The sequence below is a fragment of the Notolabrus celidotus genome, chromosome 13 (genome assembly GCF_009762535.1).
Source record: "Notolabrus celidotus isolate fNotCel1 chromosome 13, fNotCel1.pri, whole genome shotgun sequence".
In the NCBI taxonomy this organism is placed as follows: Eukaryota; Metazoa; Chordata; class Actinopteri; order Labriformes; family Labridae; genus Notolabrus; species Notolabrus celidotus.
The window spans coordinates 1,373,048-1,399,333 of record NC_048284.1 but is presented as its reverse complement, the minus strand read 5'-3'; the positions used below and the strand labels follow the sequence as shown (position 1 = coordinate 1,399,333).

Sequence of the window (26,286 nt, the reverse complement as noted above, 5' to 3'; positions counted from 1 at the left end):
AAAACTGTACAGCAGAAATAAACATGTTCAAAGCCTGGTACAAAAACATTTATCTTTATATCTTATTTCAGAAAACACTTTCTGTTTGTAATCGTTCTTCATCTCTCTCTCTCTTCATCTCCCTCTATCCCTCTCTCCAACACGGTAGGTCTCAGCAGATGTGTGTCTAACATGAGTCTGGTCCTGCTGGAGGTTTCTGCCTGTTAAAGGAAGTTTGTCCTTGCCACTGTAACTTGCTAAATGCTGCAAAGTGCTCTGCTCATGGTGGATTAAGATGAGATCAGACTGAGTCCTCTCTGGAAGATGGGACTGGATCTGATCCGGTCTTGATGTTGGGTCTTTGTTAACAATAGAACATAGAGTACGGTCTAGACCGGCTCTGTTTGGAAAGAGTCTGAACTCTGCCCGTTGGTGTTTTTTAATTTTCAACAGAAAGAGCTCACTACATGTTCGAACAGACAGTAATAAAGTTGTTGTAAAGTGTTTCTTCAGTAACAGAGGTGAAAGAGAATCACTGCAGAAAGAAGAGAAAGTCCCTGCACCACTTGGTCTCCTGCAGGGCTCTGTTTGACCCCCCACAGGCCTGACTCGTCTGAGGCTTGTTAGTGTAGCGAGGAGCGACTGAGATCTCCGAACTCGTCTTCACTCGGGCTGCTCGGCGGTCTTGTTGAAGGAGATGTGTGTTGACAGAGCGAGGGCGAGGCTGCAGTGAACTCATATCAGAGTCTAATTCATTCCTTTCATACACGCTGCTGTCTCTAAATACTGAGCTGCTGAGTGTTCACGCTTTAAACCCGGGGCACAGAAAAACACAAATCCAGCAGCTCCAGAGCTCCAACACAAACACTAGGAACCTAAAGGGTCCTCAGCCCGTGGAAGACGCACGTCATGACGTCAAATTTACGTGACCGCTTTGCCCAGCAGCGCTAGCTTGAAGTTTCCCTCACAACAACAAAGATGGCGGACAACGGCACCTTGTCTCCTCGGCCGACCGCTGCTTTGCCTCGGAATCCATTACTCTCTTTGATTTTTTGGCTGCAGGACGATGGAGGAAACACGTTTGGCTAGGTGTTTTTGATCACAGCAACCCCGCCCCTCGCCCCTCGCCCCTGACGTAATGGGTTCGCGGTGCTAGACCAGCAAAGAGTTGGAACCACTCTGGAACCTGGTTCACTCGCAGTCGAAACACGAAAAAACGGTTCTCAATTGAGCACCAGCTCCGAACCGGCGCTGAAACTGCCTTGGTCGAAAAGGGGTAACTGCAGCATGAGGACCAGGTCTAAATAAAGTCTCAGGGTCTGTTTTTCACCGTCCACAGAGTCTCAGCTCAGACTGGAGGGGCTTTGAGTCAAAGAGGACTCATTCAAGGAATCGTTTTTTTGCAGTAAAAGCATTAAACACCATGAAAAATATTCCTTGTGCCACAAAATCTCCTCAAGATATTTAAAATGAGATTAACAGAAACCGTTCTCCTGCACTTTGTTTCTAAACCTGTGAAAACGTCCATCAGTATTCTCTTTAATCCCTGCTGGGATAATAATCTGAATAATAATAATCTGCCCGGCCGACCCAGAACCTGACACTCAGCACTTCCAGTCCGGCTCACAAAGATTTGATCATCACACTCATAAAGCTCCTGCTGACTGAGTCACCTTTCTGCTGACGGAGCAGGACCTCAGGGCTTTTACTGCAGCGGGGCTTTCACTTCCTGCTCCACTGACCTGAAACCTTCAGTCCGGTTTGAACCCTGAGCACCAATCAGCTTCTCTCCATCTGTGATTTGACCTATCAGGTATCAGGACAGAAGCAGCTCTTGGTGCAGTTCTTGTTACGGCCACTAGAGGCTGCTGTGGTCAAACTAACTGGTTTTAAATCATCATGAACATAATCTGAGGTTCAACCAGAGGTCAGATTTTACTCCAGCTGTTCAGACAGTTTATGAATGAGCGCTTTGTTTTAATCTCCTGCAGGTTTGAAAAAGGGAACTCTAACAGAGAGATGTTGCTGATGTTTCTTACTTCATTAAGCACAAGTTTTCCTGCTGGTTGGATACAGTCATGCTCTGTAGAACAATAAAAGGATCTTGTGTTTATTTGAAACTATCCAGAAGAACTAGTTTGTCCGCTCTGAGCTGCTGTAGAAACAAGATGGCGGAAGACCCGCTCCTTATGTAGATAAAAGAAGCTCAAGAGAAGTTTGCACAGATTTAAGAGGTGCAAAAGCTGCACAATTCTTTGGTGAGTGTTGATGAATACCTCAAACAATGACTCTTCAGAAAACCCCAAACTACAACTTTAACATACAAAGAAATGTCTTCAAATCACAGAAACCTTCACTTAATGTGAAATGTTCTTTATAAATGTAGCAGAAGAACATCACGGTACGACATGTTCAGCAGAGCAAACGACTGGGTGAGGATGGAGAGTTAAAGAGAGAGGCGGTGAAGTCAGATGATGGAATAAATCAGAGAGAGAGTTAACTCCACTGAAAGTGAAGCTCTCTCGCCCCGGCAGAAAACCCTGACAGTCGAGCTCAACGTCAAGCTAACGTCTCGGTGTGAGGCGAGACCTCGACACGACAGAGACTCTGAGGAAACAGCACCAGGACAGAAAGTGAAGCTGGAGAGCACTTCTCTCTGCACTCAGCTGCACCATTATTTAACATTTAAAGACAGAAATGTTTCCTATATTAATTAAAGGCACAGTTTCTCATGTCTCATATCAGTGTTTGTGGAGTTTACACAGCTGTTGAAACACAGAGGGAGTTCCTGGGAATGCAAACTAGTTTAGTTTTTATTAAGATTTCAAAATATCCTCATCAGATATTTAATGATGGTCTAAAGACGTTTATGAGGGATGCATCCGGCTGAGAGTCTCCAGTTCACAGGGTCGCTGTTTAAACTGAAACACCGGTCGATCTCTGACATGGCTTTGTTGAACTGGCTTTGCTACTCTACTGTAGATCTGAAACAGCACAAGAGTAATCTCCTTTATGCTAACAGGCTAACTGTAGTGTCGCTCATTATGATACCTGCCTGCCCGTCTCCTTCTATGGTGTCATCTTTGTCGAATGCCTTTGTCTTTGTGTTACTGCCCTCTGCTGGTCTTGTGGTGTAGTGCAATTATGTTTTTTATTCTCCATACGTCACTGACCTGATTTGAATAATCTTCCCGGGACTTCAGCCCGTGGTCGAAACACAGACAACAATGGGGGCACAGGAACCATTTAGTTCCTGAAATAGTAGTTCTGGGGATTAAAATGGTAACACTGCTAACATACAAGATCAGCTGTTAGCAGCCCGTAGCATGTCGATGCTAAACGATGCTAGGCCCGATGTTTCCCTGCTAGCTGAGGAGAAGGAGGCAAGGATGACGTGCTGGTCCTGAGGTGCAAGCTTAAAAAAGACGACATGGACCTGTCCTTCCACCCACCGTTATGGGGAATGTAAGATCTATCTACGATAAGGTGGACGAGCTAACCCAGCACCAGAGTAGCATCATGCTAACAGAGCTAACACCGGACACGAACGCCACATTGGAAGGATTTCACCTGCTGTGGGCGGACAGGATACAGGAGAGCCAGACTGAACTAACTGGGGAAGAAGGCCAGCTCAGTCCTGGACCCTGTGAAGGTGGTGGCTGACAGGAGAATTATGACCAAGCTGTCGTCTCTGATGAACATTTCTTTTCTATATATATTCTTGTTGAAATTCTTGTACTGTACACCTTCTTGTTTGCTGCTGTAACTCCATGAATTTTCCCGTCGTGGGATGAATAAAGGGGTATCTTATCTCCTCTTAAAAGCCCCCAAACACATAATGGATTACTGTTGCAACAACCTGTTGAACTAACCTGCCTCAGGATGGTCTAAACGCAGCTCATGTTCCCTGTGAGTGGGCTTACTTGATGAATCCTGCTTCACAATGATCGTAACAGCCGACTCAGCCAACCTTGAGTCCAGCCTCTCTCTCATTGGCTGCCTTATCAGAACAGGTTTCGTTGAATCTGTAACTTTATGACAGTGTAGCATTGTGTCTCACCTTCAGAGCTGCAGTGTCGGCCAGAGCAGCAGCTTGTCTGTTCAGGTGTGACGTCATGATGTGGCAGCGCTGACACAGCCTCTGAAGCTCCTCCCCCTCCTCCTCCGGCTCGCCGTAGTGGCTCAGTTCGCTGGCTGACAGCGAGCCCTCGGGGTTGGGCCGTGATGCGCAGCTCGTCGACTCGTCTTCATCCTCTCCTGCCGAGTGAAGACGCTTCCTTCGGCCCAGGTGAAAAGGAGTCTCACCCTCCACCACCTGCAGCCACAGAGGAAACTCGCCTGAGTCTGGGCTTTGGTTTCATTCAGTCTGTTGAACTTTTTAACATTAGTGTGTGTTTTCCTGTAGACCTTACTGCTATCTTCACAGCCCTCATTCATTCAATGAGACGTTGGAATGGACATAGGCAATATATCTCAGAGACAGATCCGTCCGTGTCCTTATGTGTACCTAACATCTAACGTCCTGTTAATTCTGACCTGCTGGCCCTTTAAACCTCCACCTACTGGTTCATTGGCTCCCACTGAGGACTCACCTGGCTCTGGACCTGTTGCTTCCTTAACAATCTCCTACCTACGTCTTCACAGTATCACTCCCCTTAGATTTCTAGGACTTATTTAGTGAATGTTTGTTAGTGATTCACCACTGATTGGCAAAAAACATGCAGCAAAGTCAGAAATGATGCAAGTTTTTAAATACATGCAAAACGCCAAACAGCAAACATGCTGCAATACACAAAGAATGCAAAATTAAAACATAAGCACCAAAAAGACTTTACAACTCAGGTGCTCCAGGCCTGTAGAGGCATCCGGTTGAACTTTGAGGGGACTTGATGAGAAACTGTATCTAATGTTTTAATGAGACGATGGCACATTTCAACAACATGGAGTAACATTACTGTCAGGCTAATGAGTCATGTAGCTGACATGAGCTCTGTATTCAGGCCCTGAGTCAATTTACCAAAACCTACCCAGCATGCACTTGCAAGCTCCAATTATAGGAGTTTAAGATATTTTGTCATCCTTACTCAATTTCTACATGTAAAGTTAATCAATGAGGTGTGATGAGGTTCAGCCCCCAAGCAGCAACCTCTGTGGAAGTATTTAAAAACTGCAATTCCTCAAGTGTCCACTTGAGGCTGGCTCCAGAAGTACCAGAGACCACATACACACTAATTTAAAAAAAACAGTTCTTTGCAGCAGAAATAAACATTTTTACAGCCTGGTTCAAAAAATGTTTTTGGTCTGAATCGCTCATCTATCTATCTGCACACACTGTACAGTTCTGAAGATATAATTAGACATTTTGCACAACTAGCGGCACAGCTGACTTGACTTGAGGCAGGAACACTGTAGCTGTTAGCGAAGAGGCTAAAGGCCTCAACTCCACCTCGTTAGCTAAAAACTAGCTTGACAGACGTTAGGATGAGTCAGCATTTCAAATATAGCATCCGCCAACAACAGGCTTCAAAACTCTACTTCAGGAACAGATAGGTGACGTCACAGAGACTATGTCCATGTTTTATACAGTCTATGTCAGCACATGAACGCCAAATACAATGTCCTGCTGCTGCAATTAAGTTTTGATCGCTATAACGTGAGTTGACTTAAAGAGCCCAGAAATCTTGCATCTTGGGAGGACGCATTTGTCAGGTGACTGTGAGAATGACGCATGGCAAATGGGAAATCAGTTTGGCTTAAGTTGCCTGGGCAGGAAGTAAAACTAAACCAGACATACAGGGAGCGAGAATTACAAAATAAAACAGGAAACACAAGGAAAACAAGAACACAAGACTCAAAGCAAAACACTACAAAATAAAGCAGGAAATAAAAACCAAGATACAAAAAAAGAAGGATTCAAAAGTTAACAGAAGCATCTCTTGACAGGTTAGACTCAGTTGGAGATGTTGTGGTGCCTACATCCTTACATCAAATTATCAAAGTGAAGTCATCGTGACACCAAGTCTTAAACAGCTACACGATGAACAGCAAATTCTACAACAACCTGATCTTTTATTCAAGCTTCTGCACACAGGAAGTAAAAACTGATGCAGGTGAAGCTGATAAAGCAAGAGAGAGAAAATCCCCTGAGGTCAAAGACTCAAACTTCAACGTACAAGAGTAAATATGAAATTGTTAAAAAGAATAAGGTTCCTCTCTTTGCAGACACTTTGAAAATGAGTGTTTGAATCTGAGAGGTTTGTTTTCAGGATTATATATCCAAACCTCAGCGAGGAGTTGACAGGAAGCTCATGAGCTGTGTGATACTCACTGTGTATCTCCTGTAGTCCGGTCTGCGTCCGCGAGTCGTGTTCCAGTACTGAGAGTACATCTCTGCTAATAAATTAACTTTATGAATAAACTTTAATTCACACTCTGAATATTCAGCGATGCTTCTTCATGTGCTGTCAGAGAGGCAGCTTCAGTCTCTGTCAGCTGGTGATGAAATCTCTGCTTCCAACACAGTGAGAGTTTGTGTGTGTGTGTGTGTGTGTGTGTGTGTGTGTGTGTGTGTGTGTGTGTGTGTGTGTCAGAGAGGACTATGTGAGGAGAATAATGTCACTGAAGCGTGAACTTTCAGACTCAAGAAAGGAAGTGAAGGCTGATGAGATCCTCTGCTCTGACACGAGTTACATAACTGCAGTGTGAAAGTGAAAGTGTGTCTTACAGAAGAGGATTAGGGCAACTGGAATTGTTGGATTAAAGACAGAATTCTGAGATTAAAGTCAGAATTGAAAGACAAAAGTCAGGAATCTGAGATTAAAGTCAGAATTCTGAAAATAAAGTCAGGACTCTAAGAAAAAAGCCAGAATTCTGAGATTAAAGTCCGAACTCTAAGACAAAACCTGAGGCTGGTGCAACAGTAAGTTCCCAGGCAAGAACCAGCAATATGGTCAGCTCCCTGGCCAACACCAGTCCCAGCTCCATGGTTGGCTCTGAGGGTGACTCCAGCTCCTGGTTCCCTGCCTGATCCCAGGCTGACCCCAGCTCTTGGTTCCCCCTTCAGTTCCCAGGCCAAGATAACTTGCACCTTCTGTCTGGTTACGATTTACTTCTTGCCCTTGGGTGTTCCCCCCATTTTTATTGTCCAAAAAGGCGACCCCTGTGTCTGCTCCTAAGTTGGCACCAGCTCTGGCTCCACTGTCGGCTCCAAGGCCGACAACATTTAAAGGTTTCCCAGGCCCACTCCCAGGCCAACTCCTTCTCCTGGTTTTCCGTTGGTTCCCAGGCCGACTCTAAGTTTTCCAGGTACCTGAAGTGGCAATGAAAAGAGACATGGTAATCGGGGGCCCCCAACTGCCTCTGTTACCACTGCCCAGCTCCACAGAGCACCGTCTGCTACCTGTTCTGGCACAGCGCCATCTGCTACCTGTTCCAGCAGAGTGCGTTAACCAGTTCATTGCTAAGAGGTCCTTCCAACACCAGTTCCTTGCTCAGAGGTCCTGCCAACACCAGTTCCTTGCTCAGAGGTCCTGCCAACACCAGTTCCTTGCTCAAGAGGCCCTTCCGGAACCGGTTCCTTGCTCAGAGGTCCTGCCAACACCAGTTCCTTGCTCAGAGGTCCTGCCAACACCAGTTCCTTGCTCAAGAGGCCCTTCCGGAACCGGTTCCTTGCTCAGAGGCCCTTCCGACAACAGTTCCTTGCTCAGAGGCCCTTCCAGAACCGGTTCCTTGCTCAGAGGCCCTTCCGACAACAGTTCCTTGCTCAGAGGTCCTGCCAACACCAGTTCCTTGCTCAAGAGGCCCTTCCGGAACCGGTTCCTTGCTCAGAGGCCCTTCCGACAACAGTTCCTTGCTCAGAGGTCCTGCCAACACCAGTTCCTTGCTCAAGAGGCCCTTCCGGAACCAGTTCCTTGCTCAGAGGCCCTTCCCACACCAGTTCCTTGCTCAGAGGCCCTTCCGACAACAGTTCCTTGCTCAGAGGTCCTTCCAACACCAGTTCCTTGCTCAGAGGTCCTGCCAACACCAGTGCCTTGCTCAAGAGGCCCTTCCGGAACCAGTTCCTTGCTAAAGTTTTATGTCTTCTTGGAGTCTGGTCGTCAAGCTTAGGGAAATGTTTCTTTTTTTACAGAGAGATAGTCTTTTATTCTTTTTTGGAGTTGCCATGCTCAATGTTTTAGAGGTGTATACCATAGGAAAGAACAACAGTCATGTAAAAAAAAAAAAGAGCAAACAAAAATGCGTTGTCATCTTTTATTTATTTCTTAATTGTGTAATAACATCAAAATAGTAATTACAGTAAATGTTTTGTTGTATTTTCAAGCATACATTATAAAACCGTGGATACATTTCTCCACTGATACACTCATCTCTCTTTGCTGAGCTTATCCTGTACATGAGTAAGTTTCTAAAGTCTGCTGATAAAGATTCTCCTTTCTTTCAAACAGTCAAAAATATCAAAAATAGATTTTTTTCTTCTTATATGTACATCAATCTTGTTGCTGTTGGTCTGTTGGCCACATTGTCATATGTTGCTTTTGTTTAGTTTTGATCGCCTCTGTGCTTGATTTCCTGTCATAAAGATGTAGATTTACCTTCTGTTTATATTCTGTATTCGTTGTAACTTCCTTAAGTCCTCCTTGTGTCTCTTGGTACCTTGTCTTGTGTTGTATTCCCTGTGTTTCGAGTCTATCGCGTTTCCGTTTTTTTACTTTGTACTTCTTGGTCCCTGTGTGTTTACCTCCATTTTGATTGCACTCATTAGTTTCACCTGTGTCCACTCCTGCTGCTTGTTACCCTGTGTATTGAGTTTATCCGTTTCCCCTCTCCTGTGTTAGTTCATTGTGTCAAACCTGTCCTCGTGTTGTTCCTTGATAATAGTTGGTTTACATTTATCTCTTTTGTTTATTAAACCTTTATTTTTAGTCTGCATTTCGGGTCCTGCATTTTTGTTTGCTTTAGTTTGTTGAGTAGCGTTCAAATACTAACATTTTGGAATTTTTACCATCTATTTTTAGATGCGGTTGAAAGTTTTCTCCTACAGAGAACACAGAGACACTGAGGAACCACATGACCAGAACCCAAACCCAGGATAAAGAGGTTCTGTGAATGTGGTTTTGAAGGTGTGGAGGTGGATCAGTGTGTCAGAGGAGACTCTGTAGAAGGACAGAGTGCCAGCAGGACAATCCACATACACTGCTACTCTGTCAGAGTCAGAGGCTGAGGGGAGAGGGAGGTCTGTTCTTCTGTTATTGTGACAGACAGAGTAACCATCGTCAGAGCAGATCAGACTCCAGGACTGATCATTACATCCAAACCCACAGTCATCACTGTCTCCTTTCCTGCTGATTCCTCTGTAACTCACAGATATATCAACCTCTCCTCTCCACTCGACCTCCCAGTAACAGAGACCAGTCAGTCCATCTCTACACAGCAGTTGAAGCCAGGAGTCAAATCTGTCTGGATGAACAAGATATGACTGAGTCTCTCTCACAAATGTCACCTTCTTCTTGTTTTCAGACAGTCTTAGCTTTCTGTTTGCTGTGTTTGAGTCCAGAGTGAGTTCACAGACATCTGATGGAGAGACAAAGACACAACACAGCAGCAGTTTATCATCAGACACACCTGAAGGCTTTATTCTTTGTTACCTGACAGTCTGCTGTTTGGTCATCATGAGTCAAACTGATTTCACACTTACACTTCTTCAGTCCAGGTTTTAACCACTGCTCTCCACCATGGTCCACCCTGGAGGAAGAAACACAGTCAGAGTGATGTTCTCTACAACATGAGTCCTACCTGCTGTTCAACATGAAGCAGTGTTCCTCAGTTTGTTACTGTGGCAGAGAAAAAAACTGAAACTAATCAACTTTCTTTATTTAAAACTAAAAGGACACCAGAAGGTGTTGATCAGTCTATTTATAATGTAATAATTACATAGAGTTGCTTTTGCTCATCCTTTCTGCTTTCATAGTAATCAAGATAATATATAATAACTGGGAGGGATGAAAATGCAAGGAAATAATTCAAGTGTTGGACGTATGGATGAATTTAGGAGAATTAAGACATAGCCATTAATTAATCATTAGAGGAAGTGAGAGGTACTTCAGTGTTTTGCTCTTGTTGTATGGGGATATGTGAGTCTGCAGAAGCAGAATGAGGAGCCCACTATTTCTAGTGTCTTCCTAAAGGTTTACTTTGTTGGTGCTGGGTTTATCCTTTTCACCCCAGCCTTTTGTGTTTCTGAGATTTCCCTTGTCTCTCTGGAAGTCAAGCATGCAGCAGAGTGTTTTTCATGATGATTGACCTTTTGCACATTAAGGGTGTAAGATCCTTTTGTCTGTACTTACTTTAATTTGTCAAGTCCTGCAGACAGGAGCTCCACCCCTGAGCCCCCTGGATGGTTGTAGCTCAGGTCCAGCTCTCTTAGGTGAGAGGGGTTAGACCTCAGAGCTGAGGCCAGAGAAGCACAGCCTTCCTCTGTGATCAGACATCCTGACAGACTAGAAATAGCAAACATTGTACACTGATTGGGTGGATCCCACAGCTCTTAACAGCGGTCTCCCCTCTCCTCCACAGAACCCTGTGTTCTAACTGATGTGCCATATTAAGTGGCGTCCCAAAGCTTGTGAACGATGCTTGGAGAAAAGAGGAGAGAGGATAGGAGAGACTAGTCGGAGGAATGATGAGACAGGATACACTAGAACTGCCTTTGCAGAAGTCCTTTAGCTGACAGACACACCCCTGTATCGGGACTAAGACGCAAGTGGAGGATGTGAGGATGGATCTTTGGAGCTTTGGGATCCACCCAATGATTCAGAAAATCCTGTCAGCAGGTCTATGCAAGGGATATTTACATTCTTCACTGAGAAGAAACAAAGGCAGGTGATTTTGAATTTAACAGTATTGTGTCACGGGGAAATCCTTCTCAGGTTGCCCATCGTCACATAAGCATAAATCATGTCAGCAAGAGTTATGCAATCAGCTGTTCAGAGGGAAACTTAATTCTGACCTGAGAGTTTCCAGTTTGCAGTGTGGACTCCTTAGTCCATCAGACAGTAACATCACTCCTGAATCCTTCAGGTCGTTGTTACTCAGGTCCAACTCTCTCAGCCTGGAGGACTGGGAGCCGAGGACTGAAGACAGAGCTTCACAGCTTCTCTCTGAGAGGTCACAGCCACTCAGCCTGAAGAAGAATTAATGCTTAGCGCAAAAAAAAAGATTCATATCTCATGAACAATATATTCTAAATCTCTTATGGATCCACCTACACAGCTTTGTTGGAGGCTTTGATCACTGGCAGCAGCCTCAGAAGAGCCTCCTCTGAAGCAGAGTATTTCTTCAGGTCAAACACTTCCAGAAATTTCTCTGAGGACAGTAAGATGAAGACCAGAGCTGACCACTGAGCAGGAGACAGTTTCTCTCTGGAGAGACGTCCTGATCTCAGGGACTGTTGGATCTCCTCCACTAAAGAACGATCATTCAGTTCGTTCAGACAATGGAACAGGTTGATGCTTCTCTCTGCAGACAGATCCTCACTGATCTTCTTCTTGATGTACTGGACTGTTTCCTGGTTGGTCTGTGAGCTACTTCCTGTCTGTGTCAGAAGACCTCTCAGGAGAGTCTGATTGGTCTGCAGTGAAAGACCCAGGAGGAAGCGGGATAACAAGTCGAGGTGTCCGTTTGGACTTTCTAAGGCCTGGTCCACAGCACTCTGATGGAGACGTCTCAGTTTCTTTTTGCCACTAAAGCTTTTAGAGATCAGGGACGTTGTTTGTTCTTCTTCCATCAGGTTGACTCCAGAGTTGATGAAGGTCAGATGGACATGAAGAGCAGCCAGAAACTCCTGAACGCTCAGGTGGATGAAGCAGAACACCTTGTCCTGGTACAGTCCTCTCTCCTCTATAAATATCTGTGTGAGCACTCCTGAGTACACTGAGGCTTCCTTGATCTTGATGCCACACTCTGTCAGGTCGGACTCATAGAAGATCAGGTTTCCTTTCTGCAGCTGATCAAAAGCCAGTTTCCCCAGAGACTGGATCATCTCCCTGCTCTCTGGACTCCAGAGTGGATCAGTCTCAGATCCTCCATCGTACTTGATGCTCTTCACTTTGGACTGAACCACCAGGAAGTGGATGTACATCTCAGTCAGGGTCCTGGGCAGCTCTCCTCCCTCTCTGGTCTTCAGCACATCCTCCAGAACTGTAGCAGTGATCCAGCAGAAGACCGGGATGTGGCACATGATGTGGAGGCTTCGGGATGTCTTGATGTGGGAGATGATTCTGCTGGCCTGCTCCTGGTCTCTGAATCTCTTCCTGAAGTACTCCTCCTTCTGAGGGTCAGTGAACCCTCTGACCTCTGTCACCATGTCAACACACTCAGGAGGGATCTGATTGGCTGCTGCAGGTCGTGTGGTGATCCAGAGGCGAGCAGAGGGGAGCAGTTTCCCCCTGATGAGGTTTGTCAGCAGCAAATCCACTGAGGTGGACTTTCTAACATCGGTCAGGATCTGATTGTTGTGGAAGTCCAGAGGAAGTCGACACTCATCCAGACCGTCAAAGATGAACACAACCTGGAACTCTTCAAACCTGCAGAGTCCTGCTTCTCTGGTCTGAGTAAAGAAGTGATGAACAAGTTCCACCAAGCTGAACTTTTCCTCTCTCAGCACATTCAGCTCTCTGAAAGTGAAGGGGAATATGAACTGGATGTCCCGGTTGACTTTGTCTTCGGCCCAGTCCAGAGTGAACTTCTGTGTTAAGACTGTTTTCCCGATGCCAGCCACTCCCTTTGTCATCACTGCTCTGATTGGTTTATCCCTTCCAGGTGAGCCTTTAAAGATGTCTTCTTGTCTGATGGTGGTCTCTGGTCTGTGTGGGGTCCTGGATGCTGCTTCAATCTGTCTGACCTCATGTTCATCATTGACCTCTCCAGTCCCTCCCTCTGTGATGTAGAGCTCTGTGTAGACCTGGTTCAGAAGGGTTGGGTTTCCTGCTTTAGCGATCCCCTCAAACACACACTGGAACTTCTCCTTCAGGTCAGACTTCAGTTTACGTCTGCACTCTGGAACAACAGTTCCTGAGTGAACAAAAGAGAAATGTGATGAATGATCTGAAGCTACAATCAGTCTGATGAATTTACACTGTCAGACATCTCTTCAGCACATCAGCTCATAGATGTGATACCAATGTGTGCATCATATTAACAGCAGAGTTGTAAATGTAAACCTCTCCCATGTTGTCTCCATCTCCTCTCTCCATCATGTTCAATGTGTTCAAATCCTCTTACTGTTCTGCAGACAGTCAGCCAGCTCCTCCTGCTTCATTCTCCTCAGGAAGTGCAGAGTGATCTCCAGAAAGGCCTCTCTGCTCCTTCTCTGCTCTTCATCCTCATCCTCCCTCTGACTCTCTAAGCATTCTGGGTAATCTGGACTCAGAACTCTCTGGATCTCCTTCAGCTCGCTCTTTACAAAACTGATGATGTTCTCCTGGAGCATCTGGAAGAGAACAAAATAGAACATCAGATCATCTGTGACAGACACAGAGCCTGCTGGTCTTCAGAGTGCAGCATGAAGACTGGATCACAATGGTGGTTCAGTATTTAGTTTGTAGACTGTCCTGTCCTCCAGGAATAGAGCTAATATTTAAGGAGCTTCATATTGGAGACATATCCAGGTGTTTCATCCAGAAAAAGTCTGCAGTGACTTTAGACCTGATGTGTTTATTAGAATGAGGCTGAAAGCAGCAGCTGTCATTAACATGAACCAAAGTGTTTACGTTGTTTAAACCTCAAACTGGACTCAGTTTGTGAACTCTGCTGTCAAAGCCTCAGTTTGTGTGAGACCACCATCCACCATGGCCTCTGACCCTGTACAGGTCATAAATGCTTCATTCAATCAGTCAAGCACTGAGTGTGAACATGATCCAGGCAGAGACAATGATTGGATTGTGATTAGGTGAAAATTCAGAATCATCTAAATATAAAGAGAGTGTGCTCTGATTCTCAGGAGGAGCTGTTTGTACATTTACACACCATCAATATGGAGTCCAGCTGTGTTTGATGTTGCTGGGAAGACTGACCAATGGGAGCCTCTGATTTCTGCAGCTGATCTCTGTGGAAGAAGTGTAATATAATTTTATGAAATATAATGAAACAGTGTTGCATGTGATTTATTCTATCATGTGGATCCTGGCAGTAACACTGCTGGATCCTCCTTCATGCACGAACCCACGCACGAATGCACGAACGCACGCACACACAAACATACGCAGGCACGCACGCATATTTTAACAGATATTTAACATTCTTACCTTTGATTAGCAGATTGCTGTTCATCTTCAAACTGAACAATTTGGTTCAAAGACCGGTCAGTCTTCAAGGACACACAGCTGGATCCAGGTATAGGTTCAGGTTCAGGGACAAGTTAAAGAAAAATTAGTTTTGACTGCTTCTTTTTCCTCAACAAACAATGCAGAGCTTTCTTTGTGAATAATCCCAAAGCCAAGCAAAATTATATACATCAAGAAACTTGGAAAGTAATAACCATTTTATGTAATAGTTTTTGTGACATGAATTTTGGGCATATTTTTTCTCTCGTATCATTGCTTAAGCAGAACAACTAATGTTCTAAATTCTGAAAAAATGTAAACAAGTGAAAAAAAAAGGGATCATGACAAAGACATAACACCTCAGTAGAAACGGACATTTCACATTCTTACCTTTGATCAGCAGAGGGCTGTTCATTTTGAGATTGAACAACTTGGTTCATAGACCTTTCACTCTTTAAGGACACACAGCTGGGTCCAGGTCCGGATCCAGGAGAATCTGGTCCATGCTGCTGCTCTGAGCTTCAAAACACATATACACATGCACACACACAGCTTTGAGTGCAAATTATGATGGTGGTGCATGTCCCTGTGTGCAACAGAGTGGATTGCATTGTAAACACACTAATGACTGTGCATCAAACATAATATGTACATCAATGCCAAAGAACTGTTTGGTATACTTGATATTTTGGTCTTTTAACATGTAAAGGAGCCAACACACACTAAAGGCCATACTTGGGATGTTGATATTTCAAGTGACCTTGACATTTCTTCTGTTGTAAAGACATGGCACTTTCAGATCATTTATACCTTTAAGTTGATATATCGATCACTTTGAACACCAACACTCAGTTTATGGAGGTCATAGCTATATCAGACTTGAATGTAGACACAGTTGATGGTCTCTTGGACAATATTAACCAGAAAATGTTTAATGGCATGGATGTTGTTGCACCAATAACATCAAAAACACTTTGAGCAAACATAAAACTTCATGGAGAAACACTACTGGTTTAAATCACCACCAAGTCCAAGAATACAGATATTCTGTTCATTCAACCACCCAGGAATAACTTAACTATGATATAACACTAATGTCTTGAATTAAAAAACTCTGGAAGAAACAGTTTGGGATCTTAAATCCTCTACCAGTTGTCTTGACATAGTGCCATCTGACTTTAAAACTATTTTTCATGTGGTGTAAACTGACTTAGAGCAAATGGAAATCAGATCACAAAGATGAAGCACATTACTCTGGTTTCAAAAACTCTGTACTTGCTTCCAGTTAACCATAGAACAGATTTCAATGTGTTTATACTAGTTTAAAGTCACTGAACAGTATAGAACCACTACAGGCCTGGGATTGTATTTCTGACGTGTTAACCTTGCATGCAGACATGGTACTGTTATCGACATATATACTTTTTCTTCTCATATTGAAAGCCAACAGGCTCAGCAAAAGGAAAGACTATATAGATTTACGTCACGTTATTGACTTAATCCAGGAACAATTATGGGGCCCTGGGAAAATGCGTAGGTACAGATGGATGTCCATGAAGTGCTAAGAAAACAGACTTTAAACAAAAAAAGAAGTAAGAGTCATACTGGCCAAGTTGGATTCACTCGGGTCACAGCAAAGAAAGCAAAAGAGACTTCACAGGAGTCAGAACTTCTCCAAATGACCTATTAAGACTTTTTTTCTGTCAAGCTTAGTGTATAACCGTTTATCAAAAACATTAGTTGAAACAAATATAAACCCTGAATTCCTAACCTTTTATTCAAGGCTGACATATGTAGGGTATTTAAAAAAACTAAAACAAAACGAAACTGTTCACAATTGTATGTTTTTGCTTTGTGAATAATGTTTTACCTTACCTTGTATATTTCCTTAGATTTCAGCTGAGCAGATGAAGATGAGAATTAAATATGCTTCATGCATTAATTTGCCCTGCTGTGCCTTTTTGTCATGCATTGGACAGTCCACATTTTTTTGTGACCTCCAACCCGGTGCTTTCAACCTGTGCAAATTGTTTACAACAAAAAAATAAAACTCATCCCAACAGAGACAGAAAAGACATTTGTATTCTTACCTTTGATCAGCTGAGTGCTGTCCACATTTGAAATAAATAAGTAGATCCTTCGACCTGTCACTCTTCATGGACACACAGCTAGGTCCAGGTTCAGGTTCAGGTTCAGGTCCAGGTCCAGGTGAGTCTGGTCTGTGCTGCTTCTCTGGGCTTCAAAACACAGAGTGTTTTGGGAGTGAATAATGATGACACAAACAAGATCATTATGACACACAGTTTGATAGTCAACATTACTTATAAAAATCAGATCACACACATTTATGATCTAACTCTCGTAAATAACGGACTCAAACATTTTGTTCTTACATCTTATCAGTAGACGTCTGTCCACCTATTGAATTTATAGAGTCACTCATCAGCTGTAGAAGACCTGTGGAATACTGCCTTGGTTTAGGTCCAGGTCCAGTTGAGTCTTGTCTTTGCCGTTGCTCTGGGCTTCAACATAAAAAAAGAGCTTTGAGTGTGAATGATGACGGTATAGTGATGTGAGCTCTGACAAGGAGAAGAGACATGGACAGTTAGAGATTTTCATCTTACCTCTGAGCTTCATGTTCCTCACACAGAGCAGTTTTAGAGGGAGGGGCTCCCTCCTCTCTGTCCTCACACTGATCCATAGTAGAACCTCCACCTTCACACAAACACAACATGTTCATTCATTGCATCAAGATTTACATCACAGAGACACACACTGATCTCTACCAGTGTCATTCCTGATTCCACCACCAGATGGCACCAAATGATCACGAAGCCACACTTCACTATGTGCCTTGTCAGACTAAATAACTCAGATATTTGACTAGATGATCAGAGTTCATGGCATTTCATACTGCAACAGTTTTGAGTCTGAACACATATTCATAACATTAAAGATACAAATTGTTCATATGATTCCTCAACTTTGACAACTTAACTTTTCAAATGTTCAGATTATTAATGTAAGAATTATTTATTACTTGTAAAGCAACACGTGCCTAAGCAGTACAAATACAAATCATTTAATTTTGGTTAACTTGCAAAGAAAGGATATTAAACATGCATTCTTTTATGTTACTTTTTTTGCAGAAGAAACAAGATTGTACACCTGCTTTGCACTAGAGCTGATTCTGTTTCTGGAAACTGTTTTTTTCTTTTAATTAAATGTGGCATCTTCACTTAGAAATAGCTTATTGAAACTATAAATGTATGAAGTTAATTAAAGAGAACATGGCGGTCCATAACTTGCCTTTTATAATTTTTATAGATGACTTATGTTATCTTTGACTTTTGAACATTATTCATTCTTGCATGATAAGAATGTTTTACAAGAAGTTGTATTGGTTTTATGGTTGTCAATTGATCTTTGGTGTTGCATATAAACTTATCAACAAAAAATTTTAGAGATTACGAATTAATAAGTTAAATCTGTTAAAACAGAAAATAAGGACACTTTGCAAAGATAATATATATTGTTGTTAGACAACTATTAACTATTTTTGCAGGAATGTGGGCTGTGAATGAGCACAACCTGAATCTTATTGGTTATAAAACAGTCCCAGTTTCTAAGATAAAATGGAGCCACCTTTGATCCTGTCATGGTACAACATACAACAATAAAATAATAAACCTTCTCTCCACATACAATTCCTGATAAAGATTGCTACATTTACAAAACAAATTTATTTCAAAACGTTTTTTGTTTTTTTTACAGAATAATGTAACTGAAACCTAATTTACTGAGTTTAAGCTTGATTTAAGTGATATATTGGGAGTCTATTGAACTCGTATTATAGATTATATTAGATTTGTTAGCTGTCACAGCTACCCCATGAGTTGATAGATTTTGAATCATTGTATATTTCTGTTTTGTGATCAAAATGTTGACTGTAAATCAAACAGGATTTTATTTTGATTTACTTCTCTTCACAAAAACGGCTGACATGTTTTCTTGTTTTTTTCAACTGTCTAAAATTCAACCTCCCGTCCTCTCTTCCCTCATTAAAATGTGGGAGTAGGAGGAGTTTGAGCACAAAGCCAAAGCCATCAGGGGTGTTGAGTTGTGCTGCAACTCGAACAGACACAAGTCTTTTTATTGCCAAAATAACACATTATTGATATTCATGTTACTTCTTACATTACTTATTCTCAATGAACGCTCAAGCCAGAGCTAGCATAGCTGAGTGGAACAGAGGATGGTATACAGTTACAGTCATTTTGATTATTAACCTTCTCTGTATGATCTTATGTATGAGTTTAGGATTCTTGGATTATTTCTTCTCCTCTTGAAGTTCAGCAACAGTAACTAGGATTTTCTTTTCCCTTATTGTTAAATTTGTTCAACAGATGCAGTCAAAATGCGAAATAGGACACATCACTTCTTACCTATCTGTACCATTCTTACATTTAGTTTAATAGTTTAACAGCCTCTCACACAAACATGATGAAAAGTGTATGATGCGTTACCTTCAGATGGCTGATCTTCACGAAGTTGATGAGTAAAGGTGAAATTAATCAGCAGCCTCGAAAAGGGAAACCGACCAGAGAGAGAGCTAACATGTAAATGATAGCAGGAGGTTTTCTGAGGTAAGATTAATAACGTACAGTCCAAACTCTCTGTGTTAATCTCAACACTGGAGTGCCCTTAAAAGAAATGTGATCACAGAGCAGATCTGACCTTTGGAATAAATAACAACTGCAATCAAACATTAATAGACAGTACAAATCTTATCAGATGGATCATGAATGTCATAAAATAGCCAAAAGTTTTCTAAGACTGTTTTAATACACTGTCACTGATATGTTTTATGATAGTGGTGTTGTCATGCTTTTACGTATGAAAGGTGCTATTTAAATTAGATTGAGTTGTGCCTAAGCATACTGCCAAACTTACAAATGCCAAGTGACTTCAGGGAGGGTGAAGTCATGGATTCCTCGTACACATGATTTAAAAGATGTCACTGTCTGAGTAATTGTAAGGGGAATGACCCATTAGGTTTCTTCTGTTTCAAGTCTCCAGCTATTAAACTGTCTGTAGTCTTATTTGGGATCTAAAGAGCTGTGTATTGATTTATACGTTTCACTGTTTATAAAGCCGTTAAACAATGTCATCTTGAAGAATTCTATGTTCTATAGAAGCAAACTGTGTAATCATTTTGCGATGCTAATTCTGCTGTTGTAACCTGTATATGAGAACAGTGGTTTGTGGAATAACATGTGCTTCCTGATGTTTTTAATGACAGATGTATAGGGCAGAGTAAAATATTGATTTATGAATGCATTGTGATATATATTTTTCCAATTCAATATAAATTCAGGCAATCCTGGAATCGATTATTTCCTCTGTAATGATGTCCCACCACAGTGTGGGCACTGTGGATGCTGCTATATTGTGAGTCACGTTGTAAAGAGACCCCTCTAGACAAACAATTGTTGTTAGACCAACAAAATAGCGACAGCAGCAGGTAATAATGTAAAGTGAGCTTTTACAACATAAAAAGCGGATGTTTGGATGCATTTTGGTATTAGATGTAAAACTGGAACAGAAGAAGTCGATAGAAGTTTTGTCATATGTAGGCTCTCTTAGGCTGTAAACACTGCCACAATACAAGTAACCTTTGCAACCATTTGAGCCGACACAACCAGTGGCTAAAGCTTAACCTGCGGATTGCAAACAAATGCAGCTTCACAACTTCGTCTGCGAACTGCAGTCAAGCTCTGTGTGTGCACAGAAGATATTAGAGTCTGTGGGGATCCAACGGCCTTGTGAGGACAGTATCATGTAGGGACAGTCGATTTCTCACCTGTTTATGAAGACACTAGTATATGAAGAATGTGTTTCCCCTCACATATGAGGACTGGAGTATATGGGAGGGGAAACTTTGTTTCCACTCCTGTTAATTGGTAAAGTGGTATAGCAGTTCACTTGCTTTCCTAATTTTGTATAAGGGAGAGAGACAAGAAAGATGTCCTACCTGCTCATGGGGACATGGAATATAAGGTCACTTGATTTCCTCAATGTTAAGAAGGAAAGTGGTATATAAAGACATTCCCAACCAGGATAGTGGCAGTCATTGATTGGATCTGGCAGCATCTGAATCTGGCACGGATGGATGTAATGGAAAAGGTGAATAAAGAACCAAATACAAAAAACACTCCACAGAGCAGCTATGAATTAATCTAAAGTAAGCTGTATCACATCTACTTCTTTATATAACAGTACAATTCCACAATAAGTCACACCTAAACAGGACGGTCATTCCTTATTAACAAAAATGGGAAGTTATCTAACAATATAGTAAAATTTTGTCCATCCCCCTTTCTGAATAAAATTGATTGCTGTCAACAGATTGTGTAAAGGGCAGAGAGGTAGCATTGTTTCTCTGAGCTTTGTTTACTCAGTCAAATCTTTCCTTAACTGCTTTGAAATGTACCTAAGACGTGTACGCATGTGCACAGTACCTGCTCTGCAAAAGTTACAATATCAATTTAAGTTAGACACAAGGACATCCGGGAAATGCACAACTCAAAAAATGAATTGTAAAGATACACGATAGAAACATGAGAAATAGATGCATTTGATTAATAATCAAGAACAGAGCTTAAGTGATCACTTACCAGTAAAAAATAATACTTACCAAGATGAGGTTGAGTGTAACATATCACTGTCCAGGCTCTTGTTCTCTCAGGTGTTTAGCACAAAGCGCCTTGTTACAGGTTAAAATTCTACAAGCTCTTCAGAGTTTCACCGACAAGTTTCCTCTCTGGCTCCAAAGTATCAATCACAGCTCTGTATATCCGAGATGTTGTGTTTTAGGGAGTTGGCTTTTTAAATCCAGCTTCCTAAAAAAACAACATGTTGTGGACTTAACCTGCGGGTGATCAACATCTCTGCTTTTTACACCGTGCAATATCCCTGTCACTTTAACATCCTTGAATATATCACCTTCATTCCCAGCTCTTCTGTACATAGCTAACTAACTATTCTGGGCTTCTGTATATACTTTATTATTTTATCTTATTCTATTTTATTTGATCTTTGTTTTATTTTGATCTATTGTATTTGATCTTTATTTTATTTGTATGTTCTGTTGCTTGCTTGTGTGGTCTATTTGTTATGTGCATTAGTTGCTCAGTCTATACATTGCTTCATTTGAATTGTATGCCGCTAGTTTAATGATTGATAGTCACTGTCTGATGATTTTTATTTTATTTTACTTTATTTTAATTTTTTTGTTTAATCTTGATCTTTTTAGGGAGCCTTTTTAACATCTAGCAAGGGACAAGGGATATAAACAAGCCTTCTGGCTAATTCTGGCAAATTTACAGAAGTACTAATTAATATGCATGGTCCTTTTAAATGATAAATAAATAAATGACTTTCTTACATACTGTTTATAAGAGCTCTGTAATGCCCACATTTTCCCTCCCCGGGATAAATAAAGTATTTCTGATTTCCATCATTCTGCTGAGCTGATTTAAAGTCAACTCCATGGTTGGTTAGCACCATCTATTGGACAAAAAGTAGAACTGCATGGACTTACCTGGGGTTTCTTCAATACTGACCTGCTCAACTGTTAGCTAGTTCTAATGTCAGAGTGACTTATTATGGCTTTAACTCTGAAGGTATGTGGGTGTGATGCCGTCCTCAGATTAGATTACATGCGGAGTGCACGGGGAGAAATGAGAAGCTTCTTCACTCCCAGGTTTATTCCATCTGTTTAAACAAAGACAGAGAGAGAACTTCAACACACAAACGTAGATTCTACATCAGTTCAATAATTACAATTCAATAATTAATCAACAATCAACAAAGTAAGGGTCTTGTGTCATCAAAGTGTCCTTGGAAAAGTACAGAAATGATCTGAGCTTCATGCAAATTCATGCTGATTCATTATTAACAGCAATACTAAGCAAAAGGAATAAAAAAAAAAAACAGGGAACATTAAAAAGCAAAGTATTTTAGACACAATCAATACACCTTTAATTAAACTGATTGATTAAATGGTCATTATATGGTTCTCTTACACCAAGTAAAGTAGCAGTCAAACACAGTATCTTACAGCGGTTAGCACCGCCTTCATACCTCAGGGCAGGTGACAAAGATGGTCTATGTTTGAGAAGATGGAGCACTTCGCACAACTTCTGATCCTGAGGAATGAAGCCGAGGCGGAAGTGCTTAAAACTGCAGTTCCTCGAGTGTCGACTTGAGGCCGGCTGCAGAAGCCCTGGAAGAAATAAACATGGTTAGGGTTAGGGTTTTGATTAGGGTTAGGGTTAGGGTTTTGATTAGGGTTAGGGTTAGGGTTATGATTAGGGTTAGGGTTTTGATTAGGGTTAGGATTAGGGTTAGGGTTTTGATTAGGGTTAGGTTTAGGGTTATGATTAGGGTTAGGGTTTTGATTAGGGTTAGGATTAGGGTTAGGGTTTTGATTAGGGTTAGGTTTATGATTGGGTTAGGGTTATGATTAGGGTTAGGGTTAGGGTTTTGATTAGGGTTAGGGTTTTGAATAGGGTTAGGGTTATGATTAGGGTTAGGGTTAGGGTTTTGATTAGGGTTAGGGTTATGATTAGGGTTAGGGTTAGGGTTTTGATTAGGGTTAGGGTTTTGATTAGGTTAGGGTTAGGGTTTTGATTAGGGTTAGGGTTATGATTAGGGTTAGGGTTTTGATTAGGGTTAGGGTTTTGATTAGGGTTAGGGTTATGATTAGGGTTAGGGTTAGGGTTAGGGTTTTGATTAGGGTTAGGGTTATGATTAGGGTTAGGGTTTTGATTTGGGTTAGGGTTTTGATTAGGGTTAGGATTAGGGTATTGATTAGGTTTAGGGTTTTGATTAGGGTTAGCGTCGGGGTTAGGGTTTGGGTTATGATTAGGGTTAGGGTTAGAACCAGAACTAAACTTTAGCAAACAGAACCAGAACCAAACTCAAGCAAACTCAAACAGAACCGAACCAGAACCTGACCGGAACCGAACCAGAACCGAACCAGAACCGAAACAGAACCGAACCGGAACCGAACCGGAACCGAACCGGAACCGAACTTACGCAAACAGAACCAGAACCAAACTCAAGCAAACAGAACCAGAACCAAACTCAACCAGAACCGAACCAGAACCGAGCTAGAACCGAACCAAAACCGAACCAGAACCGAACTTACGCAAACAGAACCAGAACCAAGTCAAGCAAACAGAACCAGAACCAACTTTAGCAAACAGAACCAGAACCAGAACGAAACTCAAGCAAACAGAACCATATTTTATTTCATTTTATTTTGTCTTATATTTTATTTAAATGTACTTTATCTTATTATATTTTCTTTTCTTATTATATTATAGTTCATTTTTTTGTCGTATATTATATTTTTTCTGATATTTATCTAATTTCATTTTATTGATTTTATTGTAATAATTGTATGTTATCCTGAAATATTTCATATTACTTTCCTCTGTCTCTATTTCTGCCTCTCTCTTCTTTAGTGAAGCACTTTGAGCTGCATGCTTGAATGTATGAAAGCTGCTCTTTATTAAAAATGAGTTGAATGATAGATTTCTGTGTAATGAGGACAAACATTATCAGGTCAGCCTTTTAAATTACCCAAAGCTAGGATGCTAAGCTACAGATAGAATATAGACCAAGCTAAACCAATGCACAGTGAATGGGGCTGCTACCACACCAAACATACTAATGCTGACTAACATTGCTAGCTCGCTAACCGTTGCTAAAGCGCTAACCGTTGCTAACAGTACAAATTATGTTATTCGTTCGAAATGTCAAAAACCTGTATTTTTAAATACTGCAAACAAATACTTACATGTTTTTAATAGTGTAAACTATTTAGGAATTGTTGCTCCAGGGGGCTTCAAGGCATTTAGGGAAATTAACACCGTGATGAAAGTTCTGCTAGCTTAAACCAGTTCAATCCGGTTCTGAGTGGCTCAGTCACGGCCAAGAACCGTTACTTTTAGCAGTTGTGTAAACTGTGAACAAATTAATAAATAAAATATTAATTTAAATTCATATTTATTTTAAATGTTGTGTTATATAAAAGCAAGTTAAAGTCGTGGGGATAAAAAATAAAATAAAATTATTAGCACAAAATGGAGATTAATCATGAATGTATCATCTAGCTAGCAGATAGAAGCAAATGAATGTCACCGCAGAAGAGTTTTGTATTAAATTCAGTTGTAGGAGCTGTTTGTTATTTTTTAGATTTAATTTTTTTTTTTACAAATATTAAATAGTATCAGTTTTTATAATTTCTTAAACTTTTCTTTTTGTAGTTAATTTAAGTTATAGTTTGGAGTTATATTTTGCTAGTAATTTGATTAGTATATTTAGTATTTTATATTATTTTCAGTATTTTATTTTTGTTATTAGGGAGTACAGTGGGCACCTTGGCGTATTCAGGTAGGTAGGTGGCAGAAGGCCAGCATGCATGCACCTCAAAAATAAACCATATAAGAGACACTGAACTGTAGCATGAACATTGGACTTTCTTTTTCCTGCGTACAATACATCCCCATGATGTATCAGTGACTCTTTGATTATGTTTCTTTAAAGTTTGAGTTTGATATATTGATTATTCTTGGTCACCTCACAGTAATCCTTCCTTTTTTACATGAAGAAATATCACTTTTAATAGAGGAAACAACTTAATTTAACTCATTTTAGCCCACAAACATCAACACTTGGGAGGCAGCTCTCAAGTCTGACCAGCAGGGGGCGCTCATGCCACACTGAAATACCAGTTCCAGTGAAGAATACATAATAATTATAATAATAATAATAATAATAATAATAATAATAATAATAATTGATATGACTTTTATAGAGATTTCCTGGGTAGCGCGCTTTACATGAAGTGGGAATAAATTAATAAATAAATAAAATAAGCAAAGACAGAGGTGGAAGGGAGTAGAGGTCATGTGTTGCAGGGTTTTTTGAACAGGTAGGTCTTGAGGTGGTTTTTAAATGAGTGAAGTGAGTCAGAGTTACAGATATAAATGCTACCCTGTCAGTTATTGACTTTTCCAATAGTGACTCACTATGGGACCAAGATTTACCAAATCAACATCAGATTGAGCCCCCAAAGTTTTTAGGAAAATGTTTACTGAATTGCATGCAGCTAGTTTAATGATTGGTAGTTACTGCCAGATGCAAATATGTACAGCACTGTTAACTGTTGTCCTGTTGTGCCTGAATGTGTCTTCTTTAACATTTCCTCATTGCTGCTTCCTGATTGTCTTGCTCCATGTATTTTATGTCCATGGACACTTTCACAAAACTGTCATCATCATGTCCTTATGTTGCTTTTAGTCATTTTTAATTGTATGGTGCTATTTGTACTTTTCTTTTCTTCTCTTTTTTGTTTGTTTGTTTGTGTTTTTGTTTCTCCTCTACCTTCTTACTTTGATTTTATTTTACTCAACTGTATCTTTGTTTAATGTTGATCTTTTTAGGGAGCCTATATTAACATCTGGCAAGGGACTATGGATGTAAACTAGCCTTTTGGCTAACTCTGGCATATTTACAGAAGGTAAGTTGCCCTTGGTTTGGACTGAATCGGAGAAAAGCTCTAGAAGTTAATAGTGAAAGTATGCACCCTTATTTTGACACCATTTTTCATGTTCAAAGCTAGGTGACGCTCTTCCTGTTGAGTTTGGGATATGGGTGCAAGAGGCTTTTTTGTGCGTCCTGATGCCATGAATATGTGTAAAATTTTTCAAGCATGTAGATCAAAATAACCACTATGGGGAGGGGTTTTTGAAAACTGTAGGGGGCGCTAGTGAGCACATTTTTTTGACTTTTTTTGCGAAACACATAAAATGACGCAATTTTCCCCAGGACTGATGAGTGTGTTGGATGAGGTGAAATTACGTGCATTTTAAAGTCACAAAAATCCATTTTCCGACGTTTTGTTTTTTTATGCCCC

General features: G+C 41.1%; 2 protein-coding genes across 9 annotated transcripts in view; both read right to left on the bottom strand.

The window, feature by feature from the left end:
- LOC117823865 (kinesin-like protein KIF26A) overlaps positions 1 to 5,176 on the bottom strand; it is a 70,947-nt gene extending 65,771 nt beyond the window's left edge. The window contains exon 1 of the mRNA XM_034699121.1: positions 4,040 to 5,176. Coding sequence (XP_034555012.1) covers positions 4,040 to 4,096 — 57 coding nt within the window. The 5' untranslated portion in view covers positions 4,097 to 5,176. The remainder of the gene's footprint in view (positions 1 to 4,039) is intronic.
- Positions 5,177 to 8,220: 3,044 nt separating this feature from the next.
- LOC117824417 (NLR family CARD domain-containing protein 3-like) lies at positions 8,221 to 24,332 on the bottom strand. 8 transcript variants are annotated; one of them, XM_034699891.1, is made up of 18 exons: positions 24,166 to 24,332; positions 22,443 to 22,584; positions 21,923 to 22,073; positions 20,995 to 21,199; positions 20,332 to 20,456; positions 18,824 to 18,909; positions 16,922 to 17,012; positions 16,691 to 16,819; positions 16,388 to 16,534; positions 14,688 to 14,816; positions 14,280 to 14,357; positions 14,002 to 14,080; positions 13,258 to 13,465; positions 11,244 to 13,047; positions 10,985 to 11,158; positions 10,323 to 10,475; positions 9,674 to 9,720; positions 8,221 to 9,549 (listed from the first exon to the last, which is right to left on the bottom strand). In XM_034699891.1, exons 5-18 carry the CDS (start codon positions 20,448 to 20,450, stop codon positions 9,014 to 9,016), a joined length of 3,780 nt encoding a protein of 1,259 aa, XP_034555782.1. In that variant the 5' UTR covers positions 20,451 to 20,456; positions 20,995 to 21,199; positions 21,923 to 22,073; positions 22,443 to 22,584; positions 24,166 to 24,332; the 3' UTR covers positions 8,221 to 9,013. The 8 variants fall into 8 exon arrangements, with proteins under 8 accessions (XP_034555782.1, XP_034555785.1, XP_034555786.1 ...); XM_034699894.1 differs by having other exon boundaries at positions 20,161 to 20,456; positions 20,995 to 22,073; XM_034699895.1 differs by having other exon boundaries at positions 18,824 to 18,879; positions 20,161 to 20,456; positions 20,995 to 22,073.
- Positions 24,333 to 26,286: the final 1,954 nt, after the last annotated feature.

Bases quoted from the DNA above. Each gene is read 5' to 3' on its own strand.
- LOC117824417 (XM_034699890.1), bottom strand. From the start codon at position 20,450: ATGCTGCCAGATCCAATCAATGACTGCCACTATCCTGGTTGGGAATGT. The intron at 16,535-16,690 runs GTAAGAACAAAA...TGTGTTTTGAAG, and splicing joins CAGACGTCTACTGATAAGAT to CCCAGAGAAGCAGCACAGAC. The intron at 11,159-11,243 runs GTAGGTGGATCC...ATTCTTCTTCAG, and splicing joins AAAGCCTCCAACAAAGCTGT to GCTGAGTGGCTGTGACCTCT.